General features: G+C 41.0%; 1 protein-coding gene across 2 annotated transcripts in view; it reads right to left on the bottom strand.

The window, feature by feature from the left end:
- EPB41L4B (erythrocyte membrane protein band 4.1 like 4B) overlaps window positions 1-27,103 on the bottom strand; it is a 255,236-nt gene that overhangs the window by 192,736 nt on the left and 35,397 nt on the right. For both annotated transcript variants that reach the window (XM_043977633.1, XM_043977634.1), the window contains exon 2: window positions 8,893-8,997. In XM_043977633.1, coding sequence (XP_043833568.1) covers window positions 8,893-8,997 — 105 coding nt within the window. The remainder of the gene's footprint in view (window positions 1-8,892; window positions 8,998-27,103) is intronic.

Raw genomic sequence — 27,103 nt, 5'->3', positions numbered from 1 at the left:
GGATTCTATAGAAGTTTATGTATGTAAAAACTAGTTGAACAAAGGGTCTTTCTCAGTTTGACACATGTAATGACTCCTACCTGAATCCCCTTTATTTGTCCATATGTACTGTGGAACATGCAAGTGGTAAACTCCTGTGTGATACCTACTGTACAAGAACCTATGGCTCAGCTGTTTCCCACAGCACTCCACTTCAAACAGAAAACACTCCTTTCACATAGTGAGGCTTCTACCTAGCTCAAACTCATGATGCTGGGAGCCAGCCAGGACATCCTCCTGCTGTTACAAGCATAGGTTCTCCCACTTATCTTTTTCTATCACTTTACTAAAGTTCCTTTTGCTACCAGGTTGTTGGCTCTCGCTGCCTTGTTGTCCCCATAATCCCGGAACTCAGATTCCCCAGGGCCGACAATGCCCAAGGCTCTTCTCCCCAGGCCAAACATCCTCAATTCTTTCAACTGATCCTTTTATGGTGTGACCTAGATAGCCCTTCACCATCCTGGCTGCCCTCCTTTAGACAATCTCCAACTTGTCAATGTACTTCCCCAAAAATGAGATAATTAGGCAGAGCACTTTACAAGTCTTAAAGTGGTATGCATGTTGGCTATTATCACCACTGGCTTGAATTATTACCATTATTTCCCAACAGGTCTTTCCACCATAAACTTTTTTTTTAAATAATAAACATTTTTATTCCCTACTTGACTGTAAGCTCCATGAGGATAGGGACCTCGCCTTTATCTAGGGTCTGTCCCTAACAACCTTCCCTCCACCTCCACAACCCATCACCTAGCACTTAACACAGTATACTATATGGAATAGACACATGATTAATATTTGCTGAAAGATAAATGAAAAGATGAATGCCAACCCTGATTTTAAATTGTGTGATAGCAAGGTGGAATTAACTGTGAACACAAAGGTTTAATCATGTCATTTGGTTGCTTTAAAAGAAAAACAACTTTTTAGTGGTTCCCTATTGTTATCTCAGGTGATTGTGTTAGTAATTAAATATTCAATTAATATGATCATTGTAGCTAACCAAGAAGATGAATTTCTTTTTTAAAAATAGCTTTAATTGGGGAAGCTAGGTGGTACAGTGGATAAAGCACCAGCCCTGGATTCAGGAGTACCAGAGTTCAAATCGGGCCTCAGACACTTGACACTTACTAGCTATGTGACCCTGGGCAAGTCACTTAACCCTCATTGCCCCGCCAAAAAAAATTCTTTTAAATAGCTTTAATTGAAAAATACATAATACAACAATCAAAAAAATAGGTCAGAAAAGTAAGTGAAAGTCACTTTTCAAAAGGATACATGTTTCTGTGTATATTCACCAGACACAAACTAAAGTGAATTTTCTCTGATTTCAACTCAGCAGTTTTCAATATCTATTTTTCTTTCTTGAATGGATGTTATCATACCTTACTTTCCAGTTTTTATTTAGATATTTTATTTATGGGGTTTTTTGGATGTAGCAAGAAAGCCAGTGTGGCTTAACTGTAGGGATCAGTAAAGGCTTTAAATGTAAAATGAAGGCATTTGTATTTGGTTCTAGAAATAACACGGTGCTACTCTGCAATAGATAGAATGACAGACCTGGAGTCAAGAAGAGCTGAATTCAAATCCAGACTCAGGCACTTATTATGCTGCTATCTGCCTCAATTTCTTCATCTGTAAAATGGGGGTGATAATAATAATGCGTACCTCTCAAACTTGTTGTGAGGATAAAAATTAGGTAATATGGCAACTTCTTGATTATGCATAGTGTATAAAAGTGAGGAGTCCAGGATGACACAGAGGCTGCACACCTAGATGACCAGAAGGATTCCTTAACAGAAATAGGAAAGTTCAGAAGAGAAATGGATTTGGGGTAGGGGGAGATAAATGTAATGAGATCTGTAATAAAAATCATAACCCATTTGTGCCTGTTCATCTTATGTAACTCAATCTGTGGCTCCCTCCCCAATGAAAAAGGAGAGAATAGAGCTTAGTCACAGGTCACTACAAAGAATACAGATGCCACTCACCAAGGGGCAACTGTTTCAATCACAATGTGACCTGGGGGACACAGAGTGAATATAATAGGTGAGGGAGAATTTTCCTGGCTCTACCTGTAACCATGGGTGCTCAATCCAGGGTTAAGTTAAAATTATGGAAAAGGTCTAACTCTAGGCACAAAAGATGGAAAGTTGGAAGATTGAATGATGTGAGGAGGGGATGGAATCAAGGAGAGTTGGGCTACATTAGGAAAAAAGTAGGTGTGTATACTCATAGGATCTCCCCACAGTTTGGCTGATTCCATCCATGACCTTAGAGGGTCAAGTCCAGTGGAATCAAATATCAACTCCTTAATCTGGTATTTAAAGGACTCCCACAAACTGGCTCAAACTTAACTTTTGAGTTTATTGCATCCTACTTTCCTTCACACATTCTAGGGTATGGTCAAATCAGATATTAGCTATTCCCTGAACTCTTCTGTCTCCATGCATTTAAACTTCCTTCTCCAATGTCTAAAATGTATTCCCTCCTCATCTGTCTTTTGAAATCTTTTTTATGACAGACTTTACATCCTGCCTCTTCCAAGAAGCCTTCCCAGCTGAAAATGATCTCTTTCTTCTCATATTTTCCTAGGGCATATTGTATTGATTTTTCCTTTGCCCCCTCACGCTCTGGACCTTGTGTCATATTTGTGTGCATATTTGCATATATTGAATTCTATTAAGTTGCAGTCTCCTTGAGAGCAAGGACTACAGTTGATTTTCATCACTGTATCCCTAAGGCAAGAGTTCTTAACCTTTTTTGTGTCAAGGACTCTTTTTTCAGACTAGTCAAGCTTATGGACACCTCAGAATAATGTTTTAAAATACATAACTAACGTGAAATAGAGGATTACAAAGAAAACCAATTATACTAAAATGAGGATGTAATTTTTTTCCCCATCCAAATTCATGAACCTCTTAAAATCTATCCAATTGCAAATGTCAGAACTCTGTCCCTAAAAAATACCTTGTACTTAGCTTTTTTTATTCTTTTTTTTTTAAGTGAGGCAATTGGGGTTAAGTGACTTGCCCAGGGTCACATAGTGTACTTAGCTTTTTAAATAAATGTTTGCTAACTAACATTAAATAAATGTTAGTTTTGAAATAATCAGAAAAGGTACAATCAAGTCTGAACACTGAAAAACCAAGGACAGGTCTAATTCAGTGGTTCTCAGTAGTTTTGGTCTCACAGCAGTAAGCGTTCCTGAGCAGACTCAGGGCCTTGTGATTCCATTACTTCTCTTTCCTTCTCCTCACTCCCTCTTATTTTCTTTTCCCTCCCAAGGACTTGTAGCAAAGGAGGCATGGTAGAGCTGCAATTGTGTCCTTCCAGAGACCAAGCTAGGAAGAGTAGGCAGCAAACTACAGCTGAGGAATATGGAAATCTTGGGTTCTGGGAATTAATTTCAGCTATACTCATGTGCTGTGGCAAACTTTTTAATAACCATGAGACTAATTCTATTTCCTCTGTCTTACTATGTGCTCCAGTTTTCTCTCCTTACATAAAATGAGAACACTAAGTCCTCTGGTTTTACAAAGTGTCTTGAGGTCCTTGGAAGGAGTAACAAGTCTACTTGAAACATTTAGAAAGTAATAGTGGGGCAGCTAGATGGCGCAGTGGTTAAAGTACCAGCCCTGGATTCAGGAGGACCTGAGTTCAAATCCGGCCTCAGACACTTGACACTTACTAGCTGTGTGACTCTGGGCAAGTCACTTAACCCCCATTGCCTAAAAAAAAAAAAAAAAAGAAAAGAAAAGAAAGTAATAGTAACCCACCAGGCCCAAGGAAAACTTGATTTGCAATCAATGGAAACAGTACATTTACCATCAACCTTGTAGAAATTCCCTAAAGCTGTTTTCATTGTACATTTAAAAAATTACATCTTAATTTCCATCGGTAAGAACAACAAAGACTTTTTTATATTTCAAACACAATTAAGTGAAAACAGATTTAGCATATATGTATTAGACACATATGTTTCTGGCTAAAAATACTGAAACTGTTAACTTTTTCCACGATTTCTTACTTTTACACAAGTACTTTCGAGATTCTTTCTGAAGACATCTTTTTGTGTATGTGCTATGCAAACTACAGTTTTTGTGTATTTATTACCATCTAAATCTTAACTTAAGTTAGTTGATGTTAATAAATTTGTGCCCAAGGGGGAAAACACAATGTTCTAAAAATGTATAAAGCTTTGTCAGGCAAATGTTATCTTTTCCCACCATATTAACCACAATATCCATTTCTAATCTGTTTTAGAAAAAGGAGGATGGTCCCCAAAGCATATAAAAGCTAACAAAACTGCTGGATGTTAAGATGAATAGATGATAAAAGAGAAGGGATGCAAGGGCATAGGGAGGCTATTTGACTATGCAAGGCCACACACTGGCTTTCTGACAGGCAACTATGTTTCTCCCTTTTGCTTTAATCCATAAACAACTCTGAAAAAGCAACCAGGAACTTAAATCATCTTCATCATAATCTTCCATTTATACAGACCATAAGAGTCTCTTGGCAAAAGCCTTCCATTCTGGGGGCAACTGGGTGGCACAGTGGATAAAGCACCAACCCTGGATTCAGGAGGACCTAAGTTCAAGTCCGGCCTCAGACACCTGACACTTACTAGCTGTGTGACCCTGGGCAAGTCACTTAACCCTCATTGCCCCGCCCCCCCCAAAAGCCTTCCATTTTGAACCTCATACCAACCCTAGTAAGCAGTGTCATTACTTCACTACAGGTGAAGAAACCAAGGCTCAACTGATTGACATCAGTGGATCAACTTCTCAATGTGTGCTTTGTTAGACTTCTCTGGGATTTCCCATCTAAGTTTGACCCCTTAGTTGTCCCACACCTCACCCTGCTCCTGGCCCCATCTCCAAGTCAGCAGTGACATGGTTTCTCCCTGGAGGATATTAGGCTATTGGCTCACCCCAGCAGTAGGAAGCAGGAACAGAGGGTTAAGGCAAGTGACACCAAGAAAGTGACTATCCAAAGTTTCCATTTGAGAACTCAAGTTTGATTCTGATGCCAGTCCTCCTTATGCTACATTAACCCATCTCTAAAGAGTATAATGGGCTGCTTCTACACTGGAAGCAAAACCAAGAAGGTATGACACACTGTCATCAGTTACTTGAAGGGGATTCCACTGATGTGGAACTTCTTTTTTTGTTTGGTTTTTTGTTTTTGTTTTGCGGGGCAATGGGAGTTCAGTGACAAACCCAGGGTCACACAGCTAGTAAGTGTCAAGTGTCTGAGGTCAGATTTCACCTCAGGTCCTCCTGAATCCAGGGCCGGTGCTTTATCCACTGTACCACCTAGCTGCCCCAAATCTTTTTTTCCCCCTGAGAGTTAAATGACTTGACCAGGATCACACAGCTAGTTAGTGTCATATATTTGAGGCTGGATTTGAACTCAGGTCCTCCTGAATCCAGGGCTGGTGCTTTATCCACTGTGCCACCTAGCTGCCCCTGTCATCAGTTACTTGAAATCAAAGTTCCTTGTTTGGTGTTTTACTCTTTGAGGGTCCTTGGGAACCCGTATATGCATGCAAGCATATATGTATGGACATGTGTGTTCCTGCTAATACAGTGTTACAGTAACTTCCTTTCTCTCCATCCCACAACTGAACTTCAGAAATTCTTTGCCAGAAAATTGTAGCACAAAACCCCACCTCTATCCTCATCCAACCCCTCCTGAAGCTACTATCCTGGCCTTCGCATAACCCCACCATGTACACATACCTGAAATCTCTAGAAATTATGCCACAGGATGGTGCCTAAGAATATTGCAGATGAGGCTAGGCTTGCATGGTCCAGTTTCCAAATGAACTAACCTAAACTTCCAAAGCTCTGGACCTTGCCCTACCTCTCAGGAACTTGTGGCTCTTAAGCCACCACTGAATCCCTTGGCAGAGTTGCCTCATCTTGTCTGCTAATGACTCAATCCCAAGGTAGCTCAGGGGGCCCAGACAGTTGCATAACAAGCCCAAATTTCAGGTATATAGGCTGATAAGGACAGCTAGATTTTTTTTGTCTGAACATTTATCCCAAGGAAAATCACCAGGCCATTTCTGTTTCTCTAAAGGGAAGGAAGCCAAAAAGACCAACCCCCATCCTGCTTCACCATTTGGAAGACAATTCTGAATTATTCTAGGCTAATGTTTCAAAATGAGGGTTACAGAGGTGCCCCACTAGTACTGCTCCCTCTAGTCCTCACTTCTTCCTATAGTGGAGGGGGAAGTACAGGCATAACCAGCTCACCCATTTAGTATTGGTTCCTTTCCTCTTAGACCAAAGGTAGAAAGACAACCTTGATTAAATTTAGACTACAAAAGAACGTGGGTGGAAAGAATTAGAGAAAAATTAGAGGTTTAAAAGGAGAAACACCGCTTCATTTATAACTCCTTAAAGTCCCTGTGACAAGAAGCATCCTTTTTTATCTTTATCTTGAAAAACCTCTAATTATTCTCTAACCCCTCCCCAATCTTTTGAGTTACTGGAAAGATGGTAGCACCCTAGACAGAAATAGGGAAATTCTGAAGAGAGGTGCTTGGAATATGTTGAGTTTGAAATGTTAATGAGATGTTTAGTTTGAAATGCCCATTTAAAATTTTTTATAGGAAGTTGGTAATAAAGGACTGGAGAAAGAAAGAAAGAGCCAGAGAGATACAGAGAAACAGAGAGATAGAGACATTAATGAAGATCCAACAAAGGAGACTTAACCAGACAGTTCAGGAAGGTAGGAGAATCAAGAGAGAGCAGTAGCATCATCACGCAAAGCCAGAGGAGAGAGTATTGAGGAGAAGATGGTCAACAATATCAAATGCCATAGAGGTGAAAAAGGACTAAGAAAAGGCCGTTAGGTTTGACAATTAATAGATCGCCTTCAACTTTGAAAAGGGCAGTTTCCATCAAAAGATGAGGTCAGAGACCAGATTGCAGAGGGTTTAGAAGCGAAGGAAAGGGAAAGAAGTCCACATAGCTTCTTCAAAGGCTTTGACATAACCCCCTCTCCCTTTTGTCTTCCTCCAAAAAAGAGTAGAATAACAGAATAACAGCTTGAAGGAATGGCAGTGTCAAGTAAAGGTTTGTTGTTCCTCAGGTTTTTTTAAGGTTGGAGGTAGCAACCCAGACATGTTTGTAGGCATTAAGTCAATCAGTCAACATGCATTTCTTATGTCAACAAGCATTTATTAAGTGCTTATTGTGTGCAAGGTGCAATGCAGTCATTTTCCATCCATCATTCCTCAACGCCTACTCTTCCAGGAACACTAGCCCTGGCTGCTCTATGAGCAAGACACTCCCTCTCTCTGCTCCCAGCATTTTCTCTGGCTGTCTCCCATACCTGGAATGTTCTCCCTTTTCCACTCTGGCTACTGACCTCCCGGGCTTCCTTTAAGTCCTAACGAAAATCCCACCTTCTACAAGAAGCCTTCACTCAAAAGATACGGACAGGCAGTTTTTGGATGAAGAAATCAAGTGTGTGTGTGTGTGTGTGTGTGTGTGTGTGTTTGCGCGCGCGCACACATGTACACAAAAGCGCACGCATGTATGTGTGTATTAATTTGCATTTCTCTGATAAATTATGATTTAGAACATTTTTAAATGACTATGTATATGTGTGTATGTATATATATATATGTGTGTGTAGGTATCACACATCACACTATAGCTACAGACTGGTATTCAAGTCTTCTGACTCCAAGTCCACTGCTCTTTTTACTCTGTACCAAGTTGCCTCCCCAATCTGTCTTCCATCCATTGTCCCCAGGCAAAAGATAAGCACAAAAGAAGGTCCTCCATACTGAGACAGCATGCTTTCTCAGTTTATGATGAAATCAATACTTCTCTCAACCTAATGAGAATCAATGGAGAGTAAGCCTAGCCTCCAGTCCTGTTTGTGATGATAATTTGTTCAGCCAGCTCTAATGAATGAGGGGATGGAGAATAGGCAAGGTTATTTAATAGTGGCATTTCCCAGATATCAGCCGGAGGCACCTTAATTTTACAATTCTATGTTGAAGTACCCATGGAAAAACTTATTTACTATCTCAATTTTTTTTCCTCAAAATCCAAGCCCGGATTTTGCTTAAATGAGGCAGAAGAAAGAAGACAGACCTCATTTAAAGACACCTTAAAATTCCCACTTTAAAATAGGACAGTTTATATAAGTGGACATCTATGGCCCCTGAGCTGCTTTTCAGTTCAATAAAGTCTGACATCAAAAAAGTAAATGTTCCTTTCTCAGGTAAGGAAAGCCAGGAACAGAGAAGGCCAGCTGGAATCTTTCCTGATCTAACAAAGTCACATGGATCGGGGAGCACAGCGCAGACCCCCTCCTTCAGCCTTTTCTTCTTCCACCCCCAAACCCCCTAAGGACACATCCTATTCGTGATTCAGTTAGCACCATTATAATAGAAAACAATGAACAGAACATTGTAAGCCTGTTCTTCCAGTAAGCAGCAAGGTGACAGAAGATGTTTTGGTTAAAAGATTCTTCAGTTGATTAAAAATAAAAGCTGTACCACCCCAAATCCCCAAACAACAGGCCCAATGTCTGTAAACAGCAGTTTTCCATTTCTCTTCATTTCCTCCTTAAAATGTCCCCTTAATGCATATCCCACTGTTTTAAAGTAGTTATGGGTTTCATGCTCTGTGTCTTCTTGTACTATGGAAAATATGGACTTGGTGTCCTCTGACTCTTTATGCAAGAACACTTACCTGATAACACAGGACTCATAGCTTCAACATGATCAAATTCAATTCCTATTATTGTCTACAAATTTCTAGATGCTTTTACGTCATCTAGGCAATCAAAGTTGTACATAAAAAAAAAAGTCATACATACTGTGACCTGGGAAGAGTCTAGGAACTGGAGGCCAAAGTAGTCTGTTTCCACAAGGTCCAAATGATATACAATCTGATCAAATAAATCCTGGCCTTTGGCATGTTTCTGGAATGCAAAGGAGAGGGAGAAGGAGGGAGGGAGGGAGGGAGGGAGGGAGGGAGGGAGGGAGAGAGAGAGAGAGAGAGAGAGAGAGAGAGAGAGAGAGAGAGAGAGAGAGAATGAATTCTGGTTAATAGGGTTAGTTAGGAACACCTAATGAAATAAATGTTTTTACTAACAAACCACGCCTCTATCTACATGAGCTTAGTAATTCACAGCCAATAATTTACTTTTAAATACAATTTTCTTTGGAAAAATTCCACTTTTTCCTATCTCTGCCCATTGACTTTTTTAAATTGAAGCAAAAATTTCTATATAAAATAGCATATAAATATAAACAAAAGGTCTTAATTATAAATCATAAATATACCTTCCCAACTAGCCCACAGCATGTCTTTTTATTATTAATCTTTTACATCTGAAATAATTTGATCCTCAAAATCACCATCACTTTTTCCTAATAATTTCCTCCTTTAAAACTTCTTTCCTTAGGGGCAGCTAGGTGGCACAGTGGATAGAGCACTGGCCCTGGAGTCAGGAGTACCCGAGTTCAAATCCGACCTCAGACACTTAACACTTACTAGCTGTGTGACCCTGGACAAGTCACTTAACCCCAATTGCCTCACTAAAAAAAAATGTTACCATCCAATTCTATAGGTCACCCATTCAATAAACATTTATTAAGTTCCTATTATGTGCTGGGCATTGCACCAAGCAGTAGAAATTTTTTTAAAAATGCAAAAGACAGCCCCTGCTCTCAGGGGGAGACAACATGAAAACAACTATGGACAAATAAGAGATATGTAGGATAAATTTATATAACCTAGGAGCTCGTAGTCTAAAGGGAAAGACAATATGAAAACAAGTATGTACAAAAGTGCTACATATACAGGATAAATTGTAGATAAACAGAGTAAGGCATTAGAATTAAAGGGCACTATGAAGGTAAGATCTTAGCTGGGACTTAAAATAAGTGTCACAAGTGAAATTTAACAAAAAGATAAACGGAGGCACATTTCTCTGAGCAAGATAATATTTTATCATCAGGCCTGATAACCTGAGAATAAGATGGGTTAATGTCTGCCTCAGCTTCCAGCCCAAAACCACAAGCAAAAGGATAATTCCCCGTTTATAGGTTTCAGGGAACACAGAACAAAGAATGGAACATGGTAAGTGAAATCATGGACTTGAGGACAACATAAATGGTTACAAAGTTTAGGCACGGGGAAAAATATGATTAGCTGGAAGTTGGAAATGAGGCACTAGCAACAGCCTCTGCCTTCTTCCCTCTTGTGTCTAAGACGTGCTCGTTGTTTGAGTCTACCTGCAAGACAGTGGGCCAGAATACTTTGAATAGCAAGCTGAACATCCTTGAAGGATAGCTTGGTGGTTTAAAGATATTAGGCTGGGCTTTCTTATGAGAAGCCATATCCCCCAAAGTTAGCAGAATTCCTTGAGACAAGAATAGAACAGTGACTAGTAATAGAACTGGATTTCTAAATTTAACCCATTATAGACGAGCTGAATTTTGAACTAAGTTCCAAGATGGAGAACCATGACTTGGGCAGTTATAGGACAAATCACTTAACTGTAAGTAGAATCAATTAAAAAAAATCATACAGGATAAACTTAATTTTCTCAGAAGCCAGGCAAAATAGTAAGCAGAGATGAGGAGGGAGAGTAGGCCAGACATGGGATATAGGTATCATATAACATCATATTATCCTAGATATGGATGGTTATTCTCAAAATGAAATGTGTTGCTTTAGGAGGCAGTGAGTTCTCTTTCATTGGACATCTTTAAATAATGTAAGATCAATTATTCATATGTATGGTAGTGAAGATTCTTTTCTGGATATGGGCTGGACTGGATGATCATAGGTATACCTTCCAAATCTGAAATTCTATGATTCTATAATAGGAACTGAGAGGCCACCTAGCTTCAGTTATAATTTGATTTGTCATTCATTGGCACGCAAAACTAGGAACATTTTACAAAATATATATGGTGGGGGCAGCTAGGTGGTACAGTGGATAGAGCACTGTCCCTGGAGTCAGGAGTACCTGAGTTCAAATCCGGCCTCAGACACATAACACTTAACTAGCTGTGTGACCCTGGGCAAGTCACTTAAGCCCAATTGCCTCACTAAAAATATATATATATATATATATATATATATATATATATATATATATATATATATGGTAAAAATTCTACCAGTTCTGAATTCAGCCTTCTACCCTCAAATCTTCTAGCATAGTTCTAGATTAGGAAGCACCCCTCAAACCCTCAGCTTCTTCTAGATGGCACAATGGACAGAGGGGATAGAATGCTGGGCCTGATGTTAAGACCCAAGTTCAAATCTGGCTTCAGACATTTTATTAGCTATGTGGTTCTGGGCAAATCATTTAACCTCTATTCACCTCAGTTTCCTCAACAGTAAAGTCAGACAAAAATAACAGAATCTAACTCCCAAATGAGATAATATTTGTAAAGCACTTATCATAGTACCTGGCACATGGCAAGTATTATATAAATGCTTAATCCCTTCTCCCTTCCCAGTTCAGTGGTAAAAAAGTAACACACAGTATCAAAGATCTAAAGGCAACACTGGATGTGCAATGATTGATAGGTCCACCAAATGGAAGGGAATGAGAACTCTGGTTGTTGTTCACTTTTCAGTCATGTCTGACTCTTCATAACCCCATGTGAGGTTTTCTTGGCAAAGATACTTGTGTATTTTTGTCATTTCCTTCTAGAGTTCATTTACAGATGAGGAAACTGAGATAAACAGGGTTAAGTGACTTGCCCAGGATTACACAGCTAGTAAGCGTCTGAGTCTAGATTTGAACTCAGGAAGAGGAATCTTCTTGACTCCAGGCCTGGTACTCTATTCACTGCATCACCCAGCTGTCCGTAATTGGTTAGTAGTGGCCAACCCCCATAACTGACCACTTACCCCTCCTTGATATTATCTTTTATCCATCACCATCTCTTTACTCACATTGTAACCACCCTAGTCTTGGAGTTCCTCAAATCTTGCTTCAACTGTAGTAAAGAGGTTATTGATTGGTTTTCTTGCATGTAACCTCTTCCATGTCCAATCAGTTCTCCACATTGTCTCCCAAGCATGGGTCTTGAGCCAGGCTACTCTTTAAAGCTCTTTACAATTTGGCCTCTGCCTACCTTTCCAGGGTCATGGCCCTTGACTCCCTCAGACATACTTTTAAACATTAAAAGACTACATAAACGCTAACCATTATTATTGGTTTGTCTTGTTCTACCCCACAGGGTAGAACTAGAAATATTAGGAAGCTGCTGAGAGGCAGTAAGAATCCTATTGGTTACTTCTATCAAAGTGAAATGGATCACACTTGGAGGTAGTGGGTTGCTCCCTACTAGAGGTCTCCAAGCAAAGGCTGGGTGAACACCTATTATGTAGTGTATTCCTGTTTAGGTATGGTTTGAGCTTCTTATTCTGTGAAGACCCTTCTCTGAGCTCCTAAGATTTCTATAAACAGATATTTAAGACAATATTCTGGCACTTAAAGGATTAGCCAGCAGCTCTCTGGAAAGTTTGGCTACCCAGAATACCTCTTCGGGAACCAGAGTGACCTCCTAATCATCAAATCTGCCCTCATTCTCCTTGACCTCTTCAGCTTTTGATATTGTTGACCACCCCACCCCAGCCCACCTCTACTTCCTATTTTCTAGAGACTCCCTTCTAGTGTGACTTCAGCATACCATACTCCTGTTTTCTCTACCACCACTCTAACCACACTTCTCTTTCTGGCTTTTCATCCTTTTCCTAACCCATAATGCTAGTGGTCCCCAAAGCTATACCCTTGGTCTCCTCCTTCCTCTGAACTTTCCCCACCTTCACACTCTCATTCACAAATCTATGAGATTTCAAACCCCCATCCTTCCAACTGCCCACAGGAAATCTCTACTTTGTTAGCAGTATTTACAACCCAACACTATCCAAAACTAATTTCATTATCATTCTCCCTAAACCTACTCTTCATTCTGATTTCACTATTTTTTGTCTTTGATACAAACATGGCTTTGCTCAGTTTCCCAAGTTTATAACTATGGGGGTTATTGTACTTTTCCCTCATCTCTTTTATCGAATCAGTTGCCAAATCAGGTCATCTCACTCCCAAACCAGAGACTGTTGCAATGTTGCATCCACACTGCTTCTGACAGATCAATTAACCAACAAGCATTTATTAACGTTCCTACTATGTGCCAAGCACTATCTAGCCACTGCAAATACACTGTTTCTCATAGATCAATCAACAAACATTTATTAAGCACCTACTAGTATCAGATACTATGCTAGGTAGTCTTACAGATAACAAGAACAAAAAAAAATGAAACACCCTCTACTCACGAGAAGCTGAAACACTAATGGAGGAAGTAACAAAAATATGCATGTAAGTATATATAGAATAAAGATAAAGAATAAATACTTTGGAGGAAAGAAGACTAGCAGTTGGGAGGAAGAGGGAGATAAGGAAAGATTTCCTGCAGAAGATGGTGCTTAAGCTACATCTTTAAAGAAAGAGAAGGATTCTATGAGGCAGAGATAAGGAAGCATGCATGGAACATGGGGACAGAAGCCAGAATGTCATGTACAAAAAACAGAGAGAAAGCCAGTTTGGCTGCATTGCAGAGGGTGGAGCAAGGAGTAATATCCAACAAGACTGGAAATATAGGTTGAAAGAGAGATTGTGAAGGGCTTTGAAAGCTAAAGAGAGGAGGTTGCATTTTCTTTTTTATCCTAGAGGCATTAGGAAGCCACTGGAATTGATTAAGTAGGAGAGTCACCTGGTGTGATCTGCACTTAAGGAAAATCACTGCATCCTGTGTAGGATGTAGGGGGAGATGACACTTGGGGCAAAGACAGCAATGAGGAGAGTAATAATCTAGGCAAAAAGTGATGAGAGCCTGAACTAGGGACAGATAGCTATGTGAGTGGGAAAAAAGGGGATAGGTATGAGAAATGAGCAGGTAAAAAGACCAAGATTTAGAAACAGATTGGATATGTGGCAGGGAGGGAAAGTAAGAAATTAAGGATAATGCAGAGGTTACCAACCTGAGAGAGTGGGAAGATGGTGGTATCTTTTTTTTCCTTTTGGGGGGGCAGGGCAATGAGGGTTAAATGACTTGCCCAAGGTCACACAGCTAGTAAGTGTCAGGTGTCTGAGGCCAGATTTTAACTCGGGTCCTCCTGAATCCAGGGCTGGTGCTTTATCCACTGCGCCACCTAGCTGCCCCCATGGTGGTATCTTTCATTAAAATAGGGACATCTGGAATTGGAGAATGTTTTGGGGGGAAAACAGCTCAGTTTTGGACAGGCTGAGTTTGAGCTATCATCAAGACATCTGGTTTAAAATATCCAAGAGAAAATCGGTGATATGGGATTAAAGCACAGGGGAGAAAATGGGCTCAATATAAAAATCTGGGAGTTATTTGCAGAAAAATGATAAAGGGAGCTGATGAGGTTACAAAGAATAAGAGAGAAGGAAGAAAGCCCATGGCAGAGCCTTGGGGAACAACCACAGTTAGCAGACAAGCTATGGATGATCACTCAGCAAAGGAAGCAGGAAAGCCAGAAGAGAAGTGTCACAACAACCCAGAGAGGAGAGTGTGGTCAGCAGTGTCAAATGCAGCAGATGGATCAAGAAAGAAGAGGACTGAGAAAAGAGTGTCAGATAGGGTGCTTAAGAATGAGATCACCTGGGTGTAATCACAAGTCTATATGATTCCCTGCTGCTGGAGAGGCTGAGGCTGATGGCTCCCTCGAGTCTGGGAGTTCTGAGCAGCAGCAAAGCTAAAGCTGATTGGGTGTCCTCACTAAGTCCAGCACCAATAATGGTAAGCCCCAGGAGTAGAAAGTCATGAGGCTGCCTAATGAAGATTGAACCAGTCCATGTAGAAAAGTGAAACAGATCCCAATACTAATGAAGCAGATCCCAATACTAATTGGGATGGAAAAAATTTCCAGCTCAATTAGTACTGGGATCTGGCCTGTGAGTGCTCACCACACTTTAAACCTAGGTGAGAAGGGAGAGACAGGGAAAGAAAGAGACAGAGAAAAGCCAAATTGTAAAGAACTGAGGAGTAAGGAAAGAAAATGGAGGCAGGGAGTGTGGCTAAGAGAGATATAAGGGATGGTAGGGTTCAGTCAAAGTCTTCTAAGAATGGGGAAGACTTTCACATGTTTGATAGTAATAAGGAAGTAACTAGTAGATAAAAAGAAGTTAAATTTGAGAGAAAGAGGGGCAGCTAGATGGCACAGTGGATAGAGCACCTGCCCTGGAGTCAGGAGTACCTGAGTTCAAATCCGGCCTCAGACACTTAACACTTACTAGCTGTGTGACCCTGGGCAAGTCACTTAACCCCAATTGCCTCACTAAAAAAAAAAAAAAAAAAAAATTTGAGAGAAAGAAGGGATGATTGAAGACTTCAGCAATGTGCTGGAGAAGACAGAGTTAATTAGACAGTAATAGGCTATTTGGCCTTCACAAAGGACTATATTTAAATACCCTGGTTATATAACTATTCCCTAGTTTTAAAAGGTCTTTTCCCCCAGTCTCATAAAAGTAATAGGTTTGTTTCTAATTTCTTGGTACTGATCTAGGGGTAGGAAAGTCTAGAACATGTCCCACAAGATTCCATTTGGCTCATGAGAAATGGCTGCTATGGAAGATTAATCTTCAGGGAGATCCTGAGGGAGAAGATGCCTTCTCCCTAACCATCTGCAAATGGGAAAGTTGAGGAGTGGTTGACTGGATGCAAGCCAGAGACTATCCCTGACAACTGGGGGGCAAAGCAATAGTTATATAGGGGTGAGGTTTTCCAAAGTGCTAAGTCCACTTTGTTTCCTCTGCCTTTAATTGGGAGCTTAGTCCACAGAGACGTGTTCTCCATTGTACATGAAATAGTTTCCTTACGAATTTTTCCCTCCAAGAACATAAGAGAGGAGGGCTAAAAGAAGGAAAGAAAGACCCTACCATCTTCCAGGCTGTGGTTTGGTCACTCCACCTGCACTTGAGGGCCTGTTTCTTTAAATGCTATTTATGTCTTTCTATGGTAGTTTATGTTACAGATGAACAGTTTAGTTATTTGCTATATGGTATATGTTGGAGTTTATGAATACAGAGAGACAGACTGAGGTGGGAGCTAGGGAGGGGAAAGGGGGGCCCAGCAGCAGAAAACAAAAATCTTCTGAAGGGACAAGAGATGATTTCCCTCCCAGTACAAGTCGGGCCTGAATACAACAGGCCAGACTGAGTCTGATATTTGTGTAACCTTCCAGATGACTCCTGTTCCTAGACCCATAAATAGGATACAAAGAAAGGTTCAAGCGGGGTCAAGAGTTAATACCACTGCTTCTGTAACTGCTGGCTAGCCTTCACTGCCCCTTCTTTGAGTGAGACATTCCATACTTCCTGGGACAATTATACCAGAATGTTGCCCTCAGGCTGATAAATTCTGTGAAAGACAGGGTAGCATGATCTCTGGATATGAATTTGGTATCATCCTGGGTTACTCTTTTTTTGGGAAACATAAACAAGTGTCATACATATCTATCATACGATCATTTCTTTTACCTCCCTTCCCCAACTTGCCTTGATCAGGATGGAGGATTTTAGTGTTTGAGTAGGAAAGTGTGCTTGGTACACCAAAGCTTGCCAGTCATCAGTTAGGCTTTATGAGCTTTTTGATTAGCTGACAGTGAACTTGGGATTGCCAGCAAGCTTGGAAGAGTTTTATCCCGAGTACACAGGTGGGCAAATACAAAACAGGTGGAGAATGTTTAGGAAAGAAAGAAGCCATTCTCATTCTGAGGACAAGAAATTGGTTTTTTAGGTTCTACAGGAACCTTAGATAACAGGGGTTATTTATCAAATAAATCTGAGAAGTACCCAATTTGTAATGAGTCATTTGTTTGGGGGCACTTTCTTTTAATTTACCCTTGAATATTATTTAACTCAATCTCGTTCTCTTGCGAACAAACCATAGAAACTCCACAATTGTGTGCAATGGTAGGAAGGAAAAAAGCATGTGTGAAGTGACTGCTCTATGTCAGACACTATGCTAAGCACTTTACATTTGATCCTCACAACAGCCTTGGCAGGTGGATGCTATTACTTCCCCTTTTTACAGATGAGGAAACGGAGGGAGACAGAGGGTAAGTGAATTGCCGAGGGTCACACAGCTAATAAATGTCTGAGTGTGGATTTGAATTAGTCTTCATGATTCCAAGTCTAGCTCTCCATCCACTGTGACACTTAGCTGCCTCTAAGGTGAGAAAAGAAAGCTGAATGCTAGGGCAAGGAACCATGACATTGGCAGAGAAGTAAGAAAGTTTATCTCTCAGGGAATGAGCAGGGCAGTTCTCAGAACCCATGGAAACAAGCTAACTTAGAAGCCAAGCCTAGTACCTCCAACCAACAGTTATACACGGGAGCTTTAGATTATAGTAACAAAGCAGCTTTAGGCCAAGGCCAGAATTCTTCTGGTTCCCTTCTAGGAAAAGAGCCAATTCCCCCAGGAATCTGAGGTCTTCAGCATGGCTTAGACTGCAGCCAGATCCCTTCCAAGTTCACCAGCCTATTGCTTTAAAAATCCGTCATTAAAAGAAAATGGGACTTTGCCCATACATACCCTGTCCAGTGAACATTTCTCATTCTTCAAGATTCCTCAGAGATCACCACCAAGTAGTTGGTAATTACATCCCCAAAGTTCTTTCGGTATCCTAAGACAAAAATCTGTCTGGGGCAAAAGCCATGTGTTCTCTTACTGTAAATTTTCTTGTTTATCCTGACTCTCACTTCCCTCTAAATAATCTGTTTTATTCTTTCCAATAGGAAGATCATTGTCTTTGATTAAGAAAACCAGAATTGAAATAGGAGTAAAGTGTAATGGGAAAGTAACCTGGCTTCCATCCTAGCCTGAGGTGGTCTTGTGTGCTGTTCTATACAGAGGGAAATATGAATCTTGACTGGCAGAGGGAATGTTGAGCACAGTGATGCAGAAACTCTTGGCTCCAGACACTCTTTGGGAGAGGTACTTGGACAGAGAATCCTCCAGGAAAGTGGGAGAAAGCGAAAAAAGGATTTGGAATGATGAAGATTCCCAGAAAACCAATTCCCTAATGTAATGTCCCTGGACTTGCCTGAAATTCTAGAGACTGTTGAGAATGGACCTCCTTTGGGTGAGACTGTGCTGTTTCTTGGTTTGAGCTGAGATCTGAGCCCATGTCCAACTGTAAAACTCATTCACTCATGTGTATTATTTAGTAAATTCCAATTCATATAACACATCTGATTCCTGTTTGCCGAGTTGCTTAGATCAGGGTTTCTTAAACTTTTTCCACTTGAGACCCCTTTTTACCCCCAAATTTTCTACACCACCCCTGGTATATAGGTAAGTAAAATAGGTCTCCACAACCTTTTACTATTGCCGAATTTTTTGCAACCCCCATATTCAGTTATGTGATCCCCATGGAGTCTTGACCCACAGTTTAAGAAGTGTTGGCTTGGATAAATAGGCTTATTCAACATTCAGTTTGTGATGGTCCTTTATTAACCAGCTGGTGAGTGTAAGCTAAAGGCTGCTCTCTCCCTTAAGGGTCATCAAGCAAGAGGCTCCTGTTCTGAGCTCATCATCCCCTGGATTATCAATATTTGAGTGGTGGCAGTTAGAATGCCCAGCCTCAGAGCTGCTCCTGGGTCTGGCCTCTCCCCCCCCCCCCCCAGCTAGCATGCTGTTATTATACACATAGCCATTGGCTCTCCTTTCCCCAGAGACCAACCAGACCTCAGATCCTACCCATCCATGCCATCCTGGAGCCACATCCATAAATTGAGGAAAGCCGTGTGGTTTGAATTCTGGCTCTTCTATTCCCTATAAGTGTGACTTTGGACAAGTCCTTAGCCTGTGAAGTTCAGTTTCCTCATTTACAAAATGAGGTGGTTAGACCTTTAAGATCCCTTCTAGATCTAAATCCCTCAATCCTATGACCTGATGAGGCAAAATAAGAATTGGAAAGTCGGAATAGAATCTAAAGACAAATATATAAACAGAAATGCTAGGCAAGTGGATAGGACCAAGGGTAAAGGGGGCCCTAGACGGCTATCATTCTAATTAGAATACTGTTGGGTAAGCACGTTATGAGTCATTAGCAGAATATTCAGTAAGCTCCCAGAATCACTATGTGGTAGCCTACCTAAAATTGTAAATGAAGGACTCTGTCCTCATTTTTGTCTCCTAGAATCCCTAGAATCCTCAAAGCTCAGCTCAAAAGTCACCTCCCACATGAGGTCTTTGCTGGCGATCCCCACAGCTGCTATTGCCTAGCAATAGCATACTTTCAGATGCAACAAGGGTGATAAGGGTTACCTCCGGATGGAGCTAGGCATATCAAACAGTTTTGCCTTCATGGGGAAAGACATGTTTTGTCTCCACTGTGAATAATCAAGAGCTAATCGGGAGCCATCACTATTGGTGAGTGAGCTCAGAAGAACTGCTTCCTTTGTAAGCTATAAGCTATGAGGAGGGAATACAACTAGACTCCTGCAGGGTGGCCCCTCTGCTGGGATACAACTAGCACCAGCTCTCCTTTGGGACTTCTAGCAAAAGAGTTTAAGGCATTTCTTTCCCCTCAACAACCCTAGCAACTAAGGTGACTTTGAAAAGATGACAGAGAGAATACGTGCTTGCCTAAGAGAGTCTAAGACTCCAGTCTATGCCCTCCAGTCCTTAACTGTCTCTTCTATCATGAAACATCAATGTCAGCAACCTCATGAGTTTAGCTACTGGGAGCAGCTTGAAGGCTAAAGTATCTACACAAAAGGAATCCCAGAAAAAAATACATTTGGGTTCAGAAGGTCTGCACTTAAATCCTAGCTCTACCAATGTGACAACCTTAGGGGAGTTGATCTCCAAGCCCTAACTCACAAGATTACTTAGAGAGTGCTCTGGCCTCAATTTCACATGGAAGGAGAAGGAGAAGGGGAAGGGGAAGGCGAAGGGGGAGTGAAAGGGGAAGGGGAGGGGGAGGGGAAGGGGAAGGGGAAGGGAAAAGGGAAAAGGGAAGGGGAAGGGAAAAGAGTAAGAGTAAAAGAAGAGGGAAGGGGATATGAAGGAAAGGCAAAGGGAAAGGAAGGGAAAGGGAAGTGAAGGTGAAAGAAAGGGGGGAAGTAAAGAGAAAAGGGGAAGGAAGAACTAGGAAGGGGGAAGGGAGAGAGAAAACAAGGAGCTGGATTAGATGATCTCTAAGACTATGAAACGTCAACAGCAAAAGCCATAAAGAACCTGGGTGTGAAAGAGTAAATTAGCCACATCACAATCAGACCATTGTAATCCTGGCCCATTAAGCATTATAAGGAGTGGTCATTTCAGAATTCGAGGACTCCACTTTGGGTGAGGCAGCCTAAAGTGGCCCAATTGGGAGAGGCAGATTCCCAGTCACATAGAGTTCCAAAGGAACTATCTTGTGCTGTCTTCAGAAACCTCCGGTTTTCTCTGGTAATGCTAAGGTCTCCAAGCAAATCATTTCTGTGGCTGATAAGTGAAGATTTTAGTGCCAACTACAACAAACACACTGTGCAGCTGCTTCTGAGTAGGGATCTTTTCATTCTTTGGACTTGTACCCCCAGCACCAGAGCATGGTGCTGGGCACACACTAAGTGTAGAATAAACATTTGTTGATTGATATGACTGCTAGGCACTGGAGAACAAAGAGGTGGGAAAAGACAAGACCCTAGCTTTAAGTACTGGTTCTGTCATTTACTACTAGTGTGACCTTGGGCAAGTCTCTGGGCCTTAGTTTCTTCATGGGGGGGGGGGGAAGAGAGGGTTCAACTAGATGGCCTCTAAGGTCCCTTCTAGATTTTGTGAAACCCAGGAAGCAAGAAGAGGGAAGCACTGTGGAAAACATGTCTATGAAAGTCAAGAAAGAGAAAAACAAAAGTTACTTTTATTGGAACATTCTACACAACACTACAATAGAAGGAAGAAATGGAAGAGGAATTTGGGAAACAAATGACAAACCTGGAACTGAGGCAGAATATAGTCATTACGGGAAACTTTAATTATCTAAACTAGACATCTCTTGCTGTTCTCTGTCTCCCTCTCTCCTGTCTTTGTCTCTCTTCCAAGAGCAGAAGCTAATAAATTTTTGGCTTGGCTTGGGGACACAGAATCACTGATTTAGAGCTAAAAGGGATCTAAGAGGTAAAGCAGTCCAACCCTCTCATTTCAACGTGTAAGGAAAGAGACTTCGAGATGAGGTGACTTGCTCTAGGTCATACAAGTAATGTGGCAGAAGCAGGATTCAAAGTCAGTCCCTCTGAGTCCAGATTCAGCATTCTTTCCACCCTACCCTACTGCCTTAATGACAACTTTCTTCTTCAAATGGGAGAAGAAACAACACAGAGGAGTGCTATTCTGCATTTGATTCAGACCAGCAAGGCAGAACTGGTTACTAAAGGACAAATAATGGAACTTCTGGAGGGGGGAAGGGAGAGTGTCTACTGCAACACAGAATTTGTGATACAGGAGAAGAAAACCAGGCACAGAATGACATAGGCCCCCAATTTTGCAGAAAGCAGTTTTTAAAAGGTTCGGAGCCAGAATAGGGAGGTCCCCATGGGCTAAAATTCTCTAAGAGCACTTAGCAAAAGAGGGATGGGGAGCTCTCAAGAATGATTTTTTGGGGGGCAGGTAGGTGGCACAGTGGATAAAGCACTGGCCCTGGATTCAGAAGGACCTAAGTTCAAATCCGGCCTCAGACACTTGACACTAGCTGTGTGACCCTGGGCAAGTCACTTAACCCTCATTGCCCAGCCAAAACAAAAAGAATGGGGTCTTTTTGGGGGGAGGGCAGGACAATGAGGGTTAAGTGACTTGCCCAGGGTCACACAGCTAGTAAGTGTTGAGTTTCTGAGGCCACATTTGAACCCAGGTCCTCTTGAATCCAGGGCCAGCGCTTTATCCATTGCATCACCTAGCTGCCCCCTCAAGAATGAAATTCTGATAACATAAGACCATGATGCACAGTGCATACAGCTGACCCTTAATAAACGTTTGTTGAATTCTTGATGTGGGACTCACTACTTGTTTAACTTTGGCCAAGTCATTTAAATATTATCCTGGGCCTCAGTTTCCTTGTTTGTAAAATGAAGAAGTTGTACTAGAAATTCTCTAAGGTCCCTTCCAGATCTAAAGCTTTAAACTCTGGGTTGAGATACTTTTTTTTTTAAAGCACCTGCCTTTTCCTCTGCCCTTATAAATGACAAGGCTGGCTTGGACTTGGTTTCTAGGATCCTGCAAAGAGACAGTAGATGATCTAGAGGATAAAGCACTAGATCTGGACTCAGTAAGACCTGAGTTGAAATTCTGATTCAGATGCTTAGTGGCTGGCTCTGTGACTTTGGACAAGTCACTTAACCTATGTCTACCTCAGTTTCCTCCCAGGGTTGTTATGAGGATAAAATGAGATAATATTTGTAAAATGCTTTGCAAGCAAATGGGGCAGCTAGGTGGTGCAGTGGATAAAGCACCAGTCATGGAGTCAGGAGGACACCTGAGTTCAAATCTGGCCTCAGACACTTGATACTTACTAGCTGTGTGACCCTGGGCAAATCACTTAACCCTCATTGCCCTGCAAAAAAAATGCTTTGCAAACCTTAAAAAAACTATGTAAATGTTAGCTATATTCCCTATTAGGAGTACTGCTTTGCTAAGTAAAGATCGTTCCACATGTTAAAAACACAAAAGCACTAAAAATTCTTTCAATAAGCAATTCATTCCTGCTACACACCAATAGCATTCTGTATATATCGTGCCCAGCTCTCCACTTCTTTCCCTCATCTCTCTGTGCCTCTATCCCACAAAAGTGTTCCCAGGAAGACCCAGGGGTCACTAGCTTTTGAAAGGTCACTGACCCCTGAAGTAGGTCTATAATGTTCCCTCCTGTTTTTCATTTAAAGGAATCACAGCATTTCCGAGTTTTAAAAGACTTTAATGCCTATCAAGTTCAATCTACACCTGAAAAATAATATCCCCACAACAAATCCAACAAGTAATCGTCCACCTTTTGCTTGACCCACCACCTCCTAAGGAAGCCCTTCTGGACAGCACGAACAGCAAGCTTTCAATCAAAATTGGCTTCTTTGCAATTCCATCCCAGTGGTGCCTTCCAGAGCCAAGCACAAAACGTCTGACCCCAGCTCTCCAAGAGAAGCCTTCAAATGCATGAAGACAGCAATCACTCATGCCCCTCTATTTATTGAAACCAGAGAGGAAACTCCTTTGCCTGGTGTACACTGCTCAGAATAATTTTATCCCACTTATGGCAAGTGTTCCTAAATTACAAATGAATAGAAACCTCCCCCTCTTGCCCACCTACCCACCCACCCTCAAGGTCAACAAATAAACTGTCCAAGGTTCTCAAAGAGGGCCCCTGCATGTCCTACCTGAGGGTATCTCCTCCCCTGACTCATTTTGAACCATGGTTCTCAGGGAGGGAAGCAGATTGCTGGAGGTAGGTTCTTGGCAAGTGGTTTTAGTAGTGGAGTGAGAGGAGAATGGATGACATCAATGTTGGTTACAGAGCCCAGGTGAGGGAAGGGCTGGCAAACTGGTGGGGATCCTAAAGCCTGCAGAGTACTGGGCACAGGTCTAAAAGTAAGAAATACAAACCATTTGGAAGTAGGACGACGGATGCAATTTCAAGCTGGCAAGATACAAAAGGTGGTAGATAGAGATTTCAGGGAATACGGAATGATGGGCCAATGACGCTTTTCTTTCTGTTTTCCTTTTCTCTGGTACTCTCTCAAATTCATCCATAGACACTTAGCTACTTGTGTGATCCTGGGCAAGACACAAAACCCTCTGTTTGACTCAGTTTCCTCAACTTTAAAATGGGGATAATATTATCACCTCCTTCCCAGGGATATTGGTGAGGATCAAATGAAATATCTGTAAAGCCCTTAGTATAGTTCATGGCATATAGTAGGCTTATTTCTTTCCTTTTTCCACCCTTCCCCACATGAAGGCTAGTTAAACAAGAGGAATTCCAAACTAGTGAAATGTGTAAGAGTAACTTTGGAGTATGAGGGGCCTTCCACACTCCTACAGTTAGTGTACCAGAAAATAAAATAATGGAATCAATATTTTTAATAGGAGGCAGCCCTTTCCCAACACAGGCGCTTCTTTACCACCACCTTTGCAAATGGCTTGGCATTATTTAGAATCCTTCTTTCAAAAAACATGGCCACCACAATTTGCCAGCTGGCTACCTTAGCTGATATTAGAAAAAACAAATTAAGTATCCTTGAATGCTGAATACTTTCTGGAAGTTTTCTGAATACAGTTTTGTTTTCATTCCTTTTCAGATGTCTCAACCTGATGTTTCAGAGGACTAGCTTTTGAGACAAAAAAACCAGACACACACTATGTCACCACGTGCAAGTAACTTAAGCCCTCCATTCCCTTAAACAATTTCCTAAGACTAGAATTGGGGGGGGGGGGGCGCAACAAGGGTTAAGTGACCTGACCAGGGTCACACAGTTAGTAAGTGTTGAGTGTCTGAGGCTGGATTTGAACTCAGGTCCTCCTGAATCCAGAGGCAGTGCTTTATCCATAAGACTAAAATTAACAGACAAGTTTGCCAAAATGCATTAATGGAGGGAACTAGCACACTGGAAGTTCTCTACACTGTTGAAATCCAGACTCCAAACAAATTTCAAATGAAAAAGAAAAGTGAGGTAAATATTTCTATTCCTCAAGTAAGATCCTGGAGAGGAGGGATCTTGAATTACTTGTATTTTTTCCCCATTAGCCCTGGGCACAACACAAGAAGGGTTATTGATGGAATATTAAAATATATCATAGAAACAATAGGTAATGCCATCAAAGAAAATGACAACAATGAGACAACATGCCAAAAATTTTTTAGAAGCAGCCAAAGAAGTGTATAGGAGAAAATGTCTATCTCTAAACACTTTCATCAACAAAGGAGAAAAAAGAGTAGATCAATGAACTGGACATGAAACTAACAACTAACAAACAAAAACCCTAGAAAAGCATTACGGCAATAAATTCCAACAACCACCAAAATCAAAATTCTGAAAACCAAAGAGATTAATACAATTGAAAGAAAAAAAAATTTCAATGGATAAAGAAAACTAGCAGCTGATTTTTTTTTAAACCACATAAAACAAACCATCAACTGATCCATAAATCTGTGTCAAACGGTGCCCTTCTCTAGTGTGGAGTGGGGAGGGAAGGAGATAATTTGGAATTTAAAATGTAACCAAAACATTTTAATTTAATTTTTTTAAAAGAAGTGATACAGAGAAGAAAGGACGGTGACAAAACAACACTATCTACAATGATTTCAAGGTAAAGACAAAATAATATATCAAAAAAACACTTGGTCTAACACAATGGTCAATATAAGTTTCATCCTGCAAAATTAAAGGGCAAACCCTCACCTTATTAATAGTTGACCAACTGTTCTCTGGGAAATGTACCTCATAAGAAGATTTGCAAGGATTTTTGTTGGAAAGTATGTGTTATATAGAGAGGCAGCTTGCAATGACAAGAGCTAGCCTCAGAATCTGGAAGACCTGAGTTCAAGTTCCCCTCCTGACACATAGACTGGTGGTGTGACCCTAGGCAAATCATTTAACTTCTGAGTGCCCCTGGTAACTTTGTGAGCCAATAACCTGCAGAGTAGGGGCCAATTTGCAGTGACAGGGAATTTCCTCACCAGGGGTGTTCTAGACCCATGAAATCAGAACTCATCAGAAAAAATAATAAACACTTGTTGTATAAAAACACAATGCCAAAAATTTTGTAAAAAACGGATATTCAAAGTGAAGATGACCTGCTCCAGTGACAAAACCAACAAAAAACAATGGTTGTTTGAAGGAGGGAAATAAGTTAATGAAGAACAACTAATTAGATAGTGATAATAGCTAACATTTATATAGTACTTTAAGGTTTGCACATCAATTTACATTTATTATCTCACTGGATTCAACCATTTGTGGGAAAGTGCTACCCTTGAAATCAGATAGTAAAAAAGTTTCCCATCACCCCTTAGAAGGGTTAAAGATGAACAAACTCCAAGATCTAGAAATGAAAGAATGCCCCTAAGGGAACTCCAGTTGCTCATTTGGTAAGAAGGAGAAAACACAAGCAAGAGGTATAAATACCTAGCCCCCTTTTATAATCCTCTCCTTTCTTTACCTTTTAGAAAACCACACCCACTCCCTCCTACACCAATCTGTCAATTTCTGTTTGTTTGCAAGTCTAAACCCCAGCCTCTTCTTAACTTTCAGTCTTTCCCTATCTCTAGTTCCAAGCATCCCCACCTCCCCTCCTACACATTCAGTCTAGGACACGTGGCTCATCTACTTTTGAAACTAGAAAGCATGAACTAAATTCTGTTCATTTTTACTGCCATAACAACTAGCCCAGGTTAACCCCTCAACTCTTTAAGAACCATATATTATTCTCTAGGGAAGCCAGACCAATGTATGACACCTGCATTGTAGTGACTTCCTCGAAGACAGAGAACCCTCTAGTCCAAGGGTTCTTAACCACAATTTGGTTTGGTTTGGGGTTTTTTCATAATTTTGAAAAGGGTGTTTCATAACTGGTTCTTTTGTAATTCTATGTATTGTATTTTATGCATTTAAAAACATTAAGCAGTTTCACCAGACTGCCAAAGAGGGGATCAGTGACACAAAATATGTCAAGAATCCTGGCCCTACTCCCTAAACCTAGGTGTCTAAATGCCCAGGTAAAGGACTGGCCAGTCCCAGGCCCTTAGGACAAATCCAATCCCTAGGTAGGCAAGAGGTATGCAAGATTCCTAGGATCCGCCAAAACAATTCCAGAAGACTCATGATGGAAAATGCTCTCCACAGCCATGGAAAGAACTATGGAGTCTGAACGCAGACTATTTTCACTGGGTTTTGCTTTTTTATTTTTGTGTGTGTTTTTTCCTTTATGTTTTGTTTCTTCTTTCACAGAATGACTAAGGTGGAAATATGTTTAACATGATTGCACATGTATAACCTA

This window comes from Dromiciops gliroides, chromosome 1 (genome assembly GCF_019393635.1).
Source record: "Dromiciops gliroides isolate mDroGli1 chromosome 1, mDroGli1.pri, whole genome shotgun sequence".
Taxonomy (NCBI): Eukaryota; Metazoa; Chordata; class Mammalia; order Microbiotheria; family Microbiotheriidae; genus Dromiciops; species Dromiciops gliroides.
Note: the sequence above shows the minus strand (reverse complement) of the source record. Positions and strands in the feature narration are given on the sequence as shown.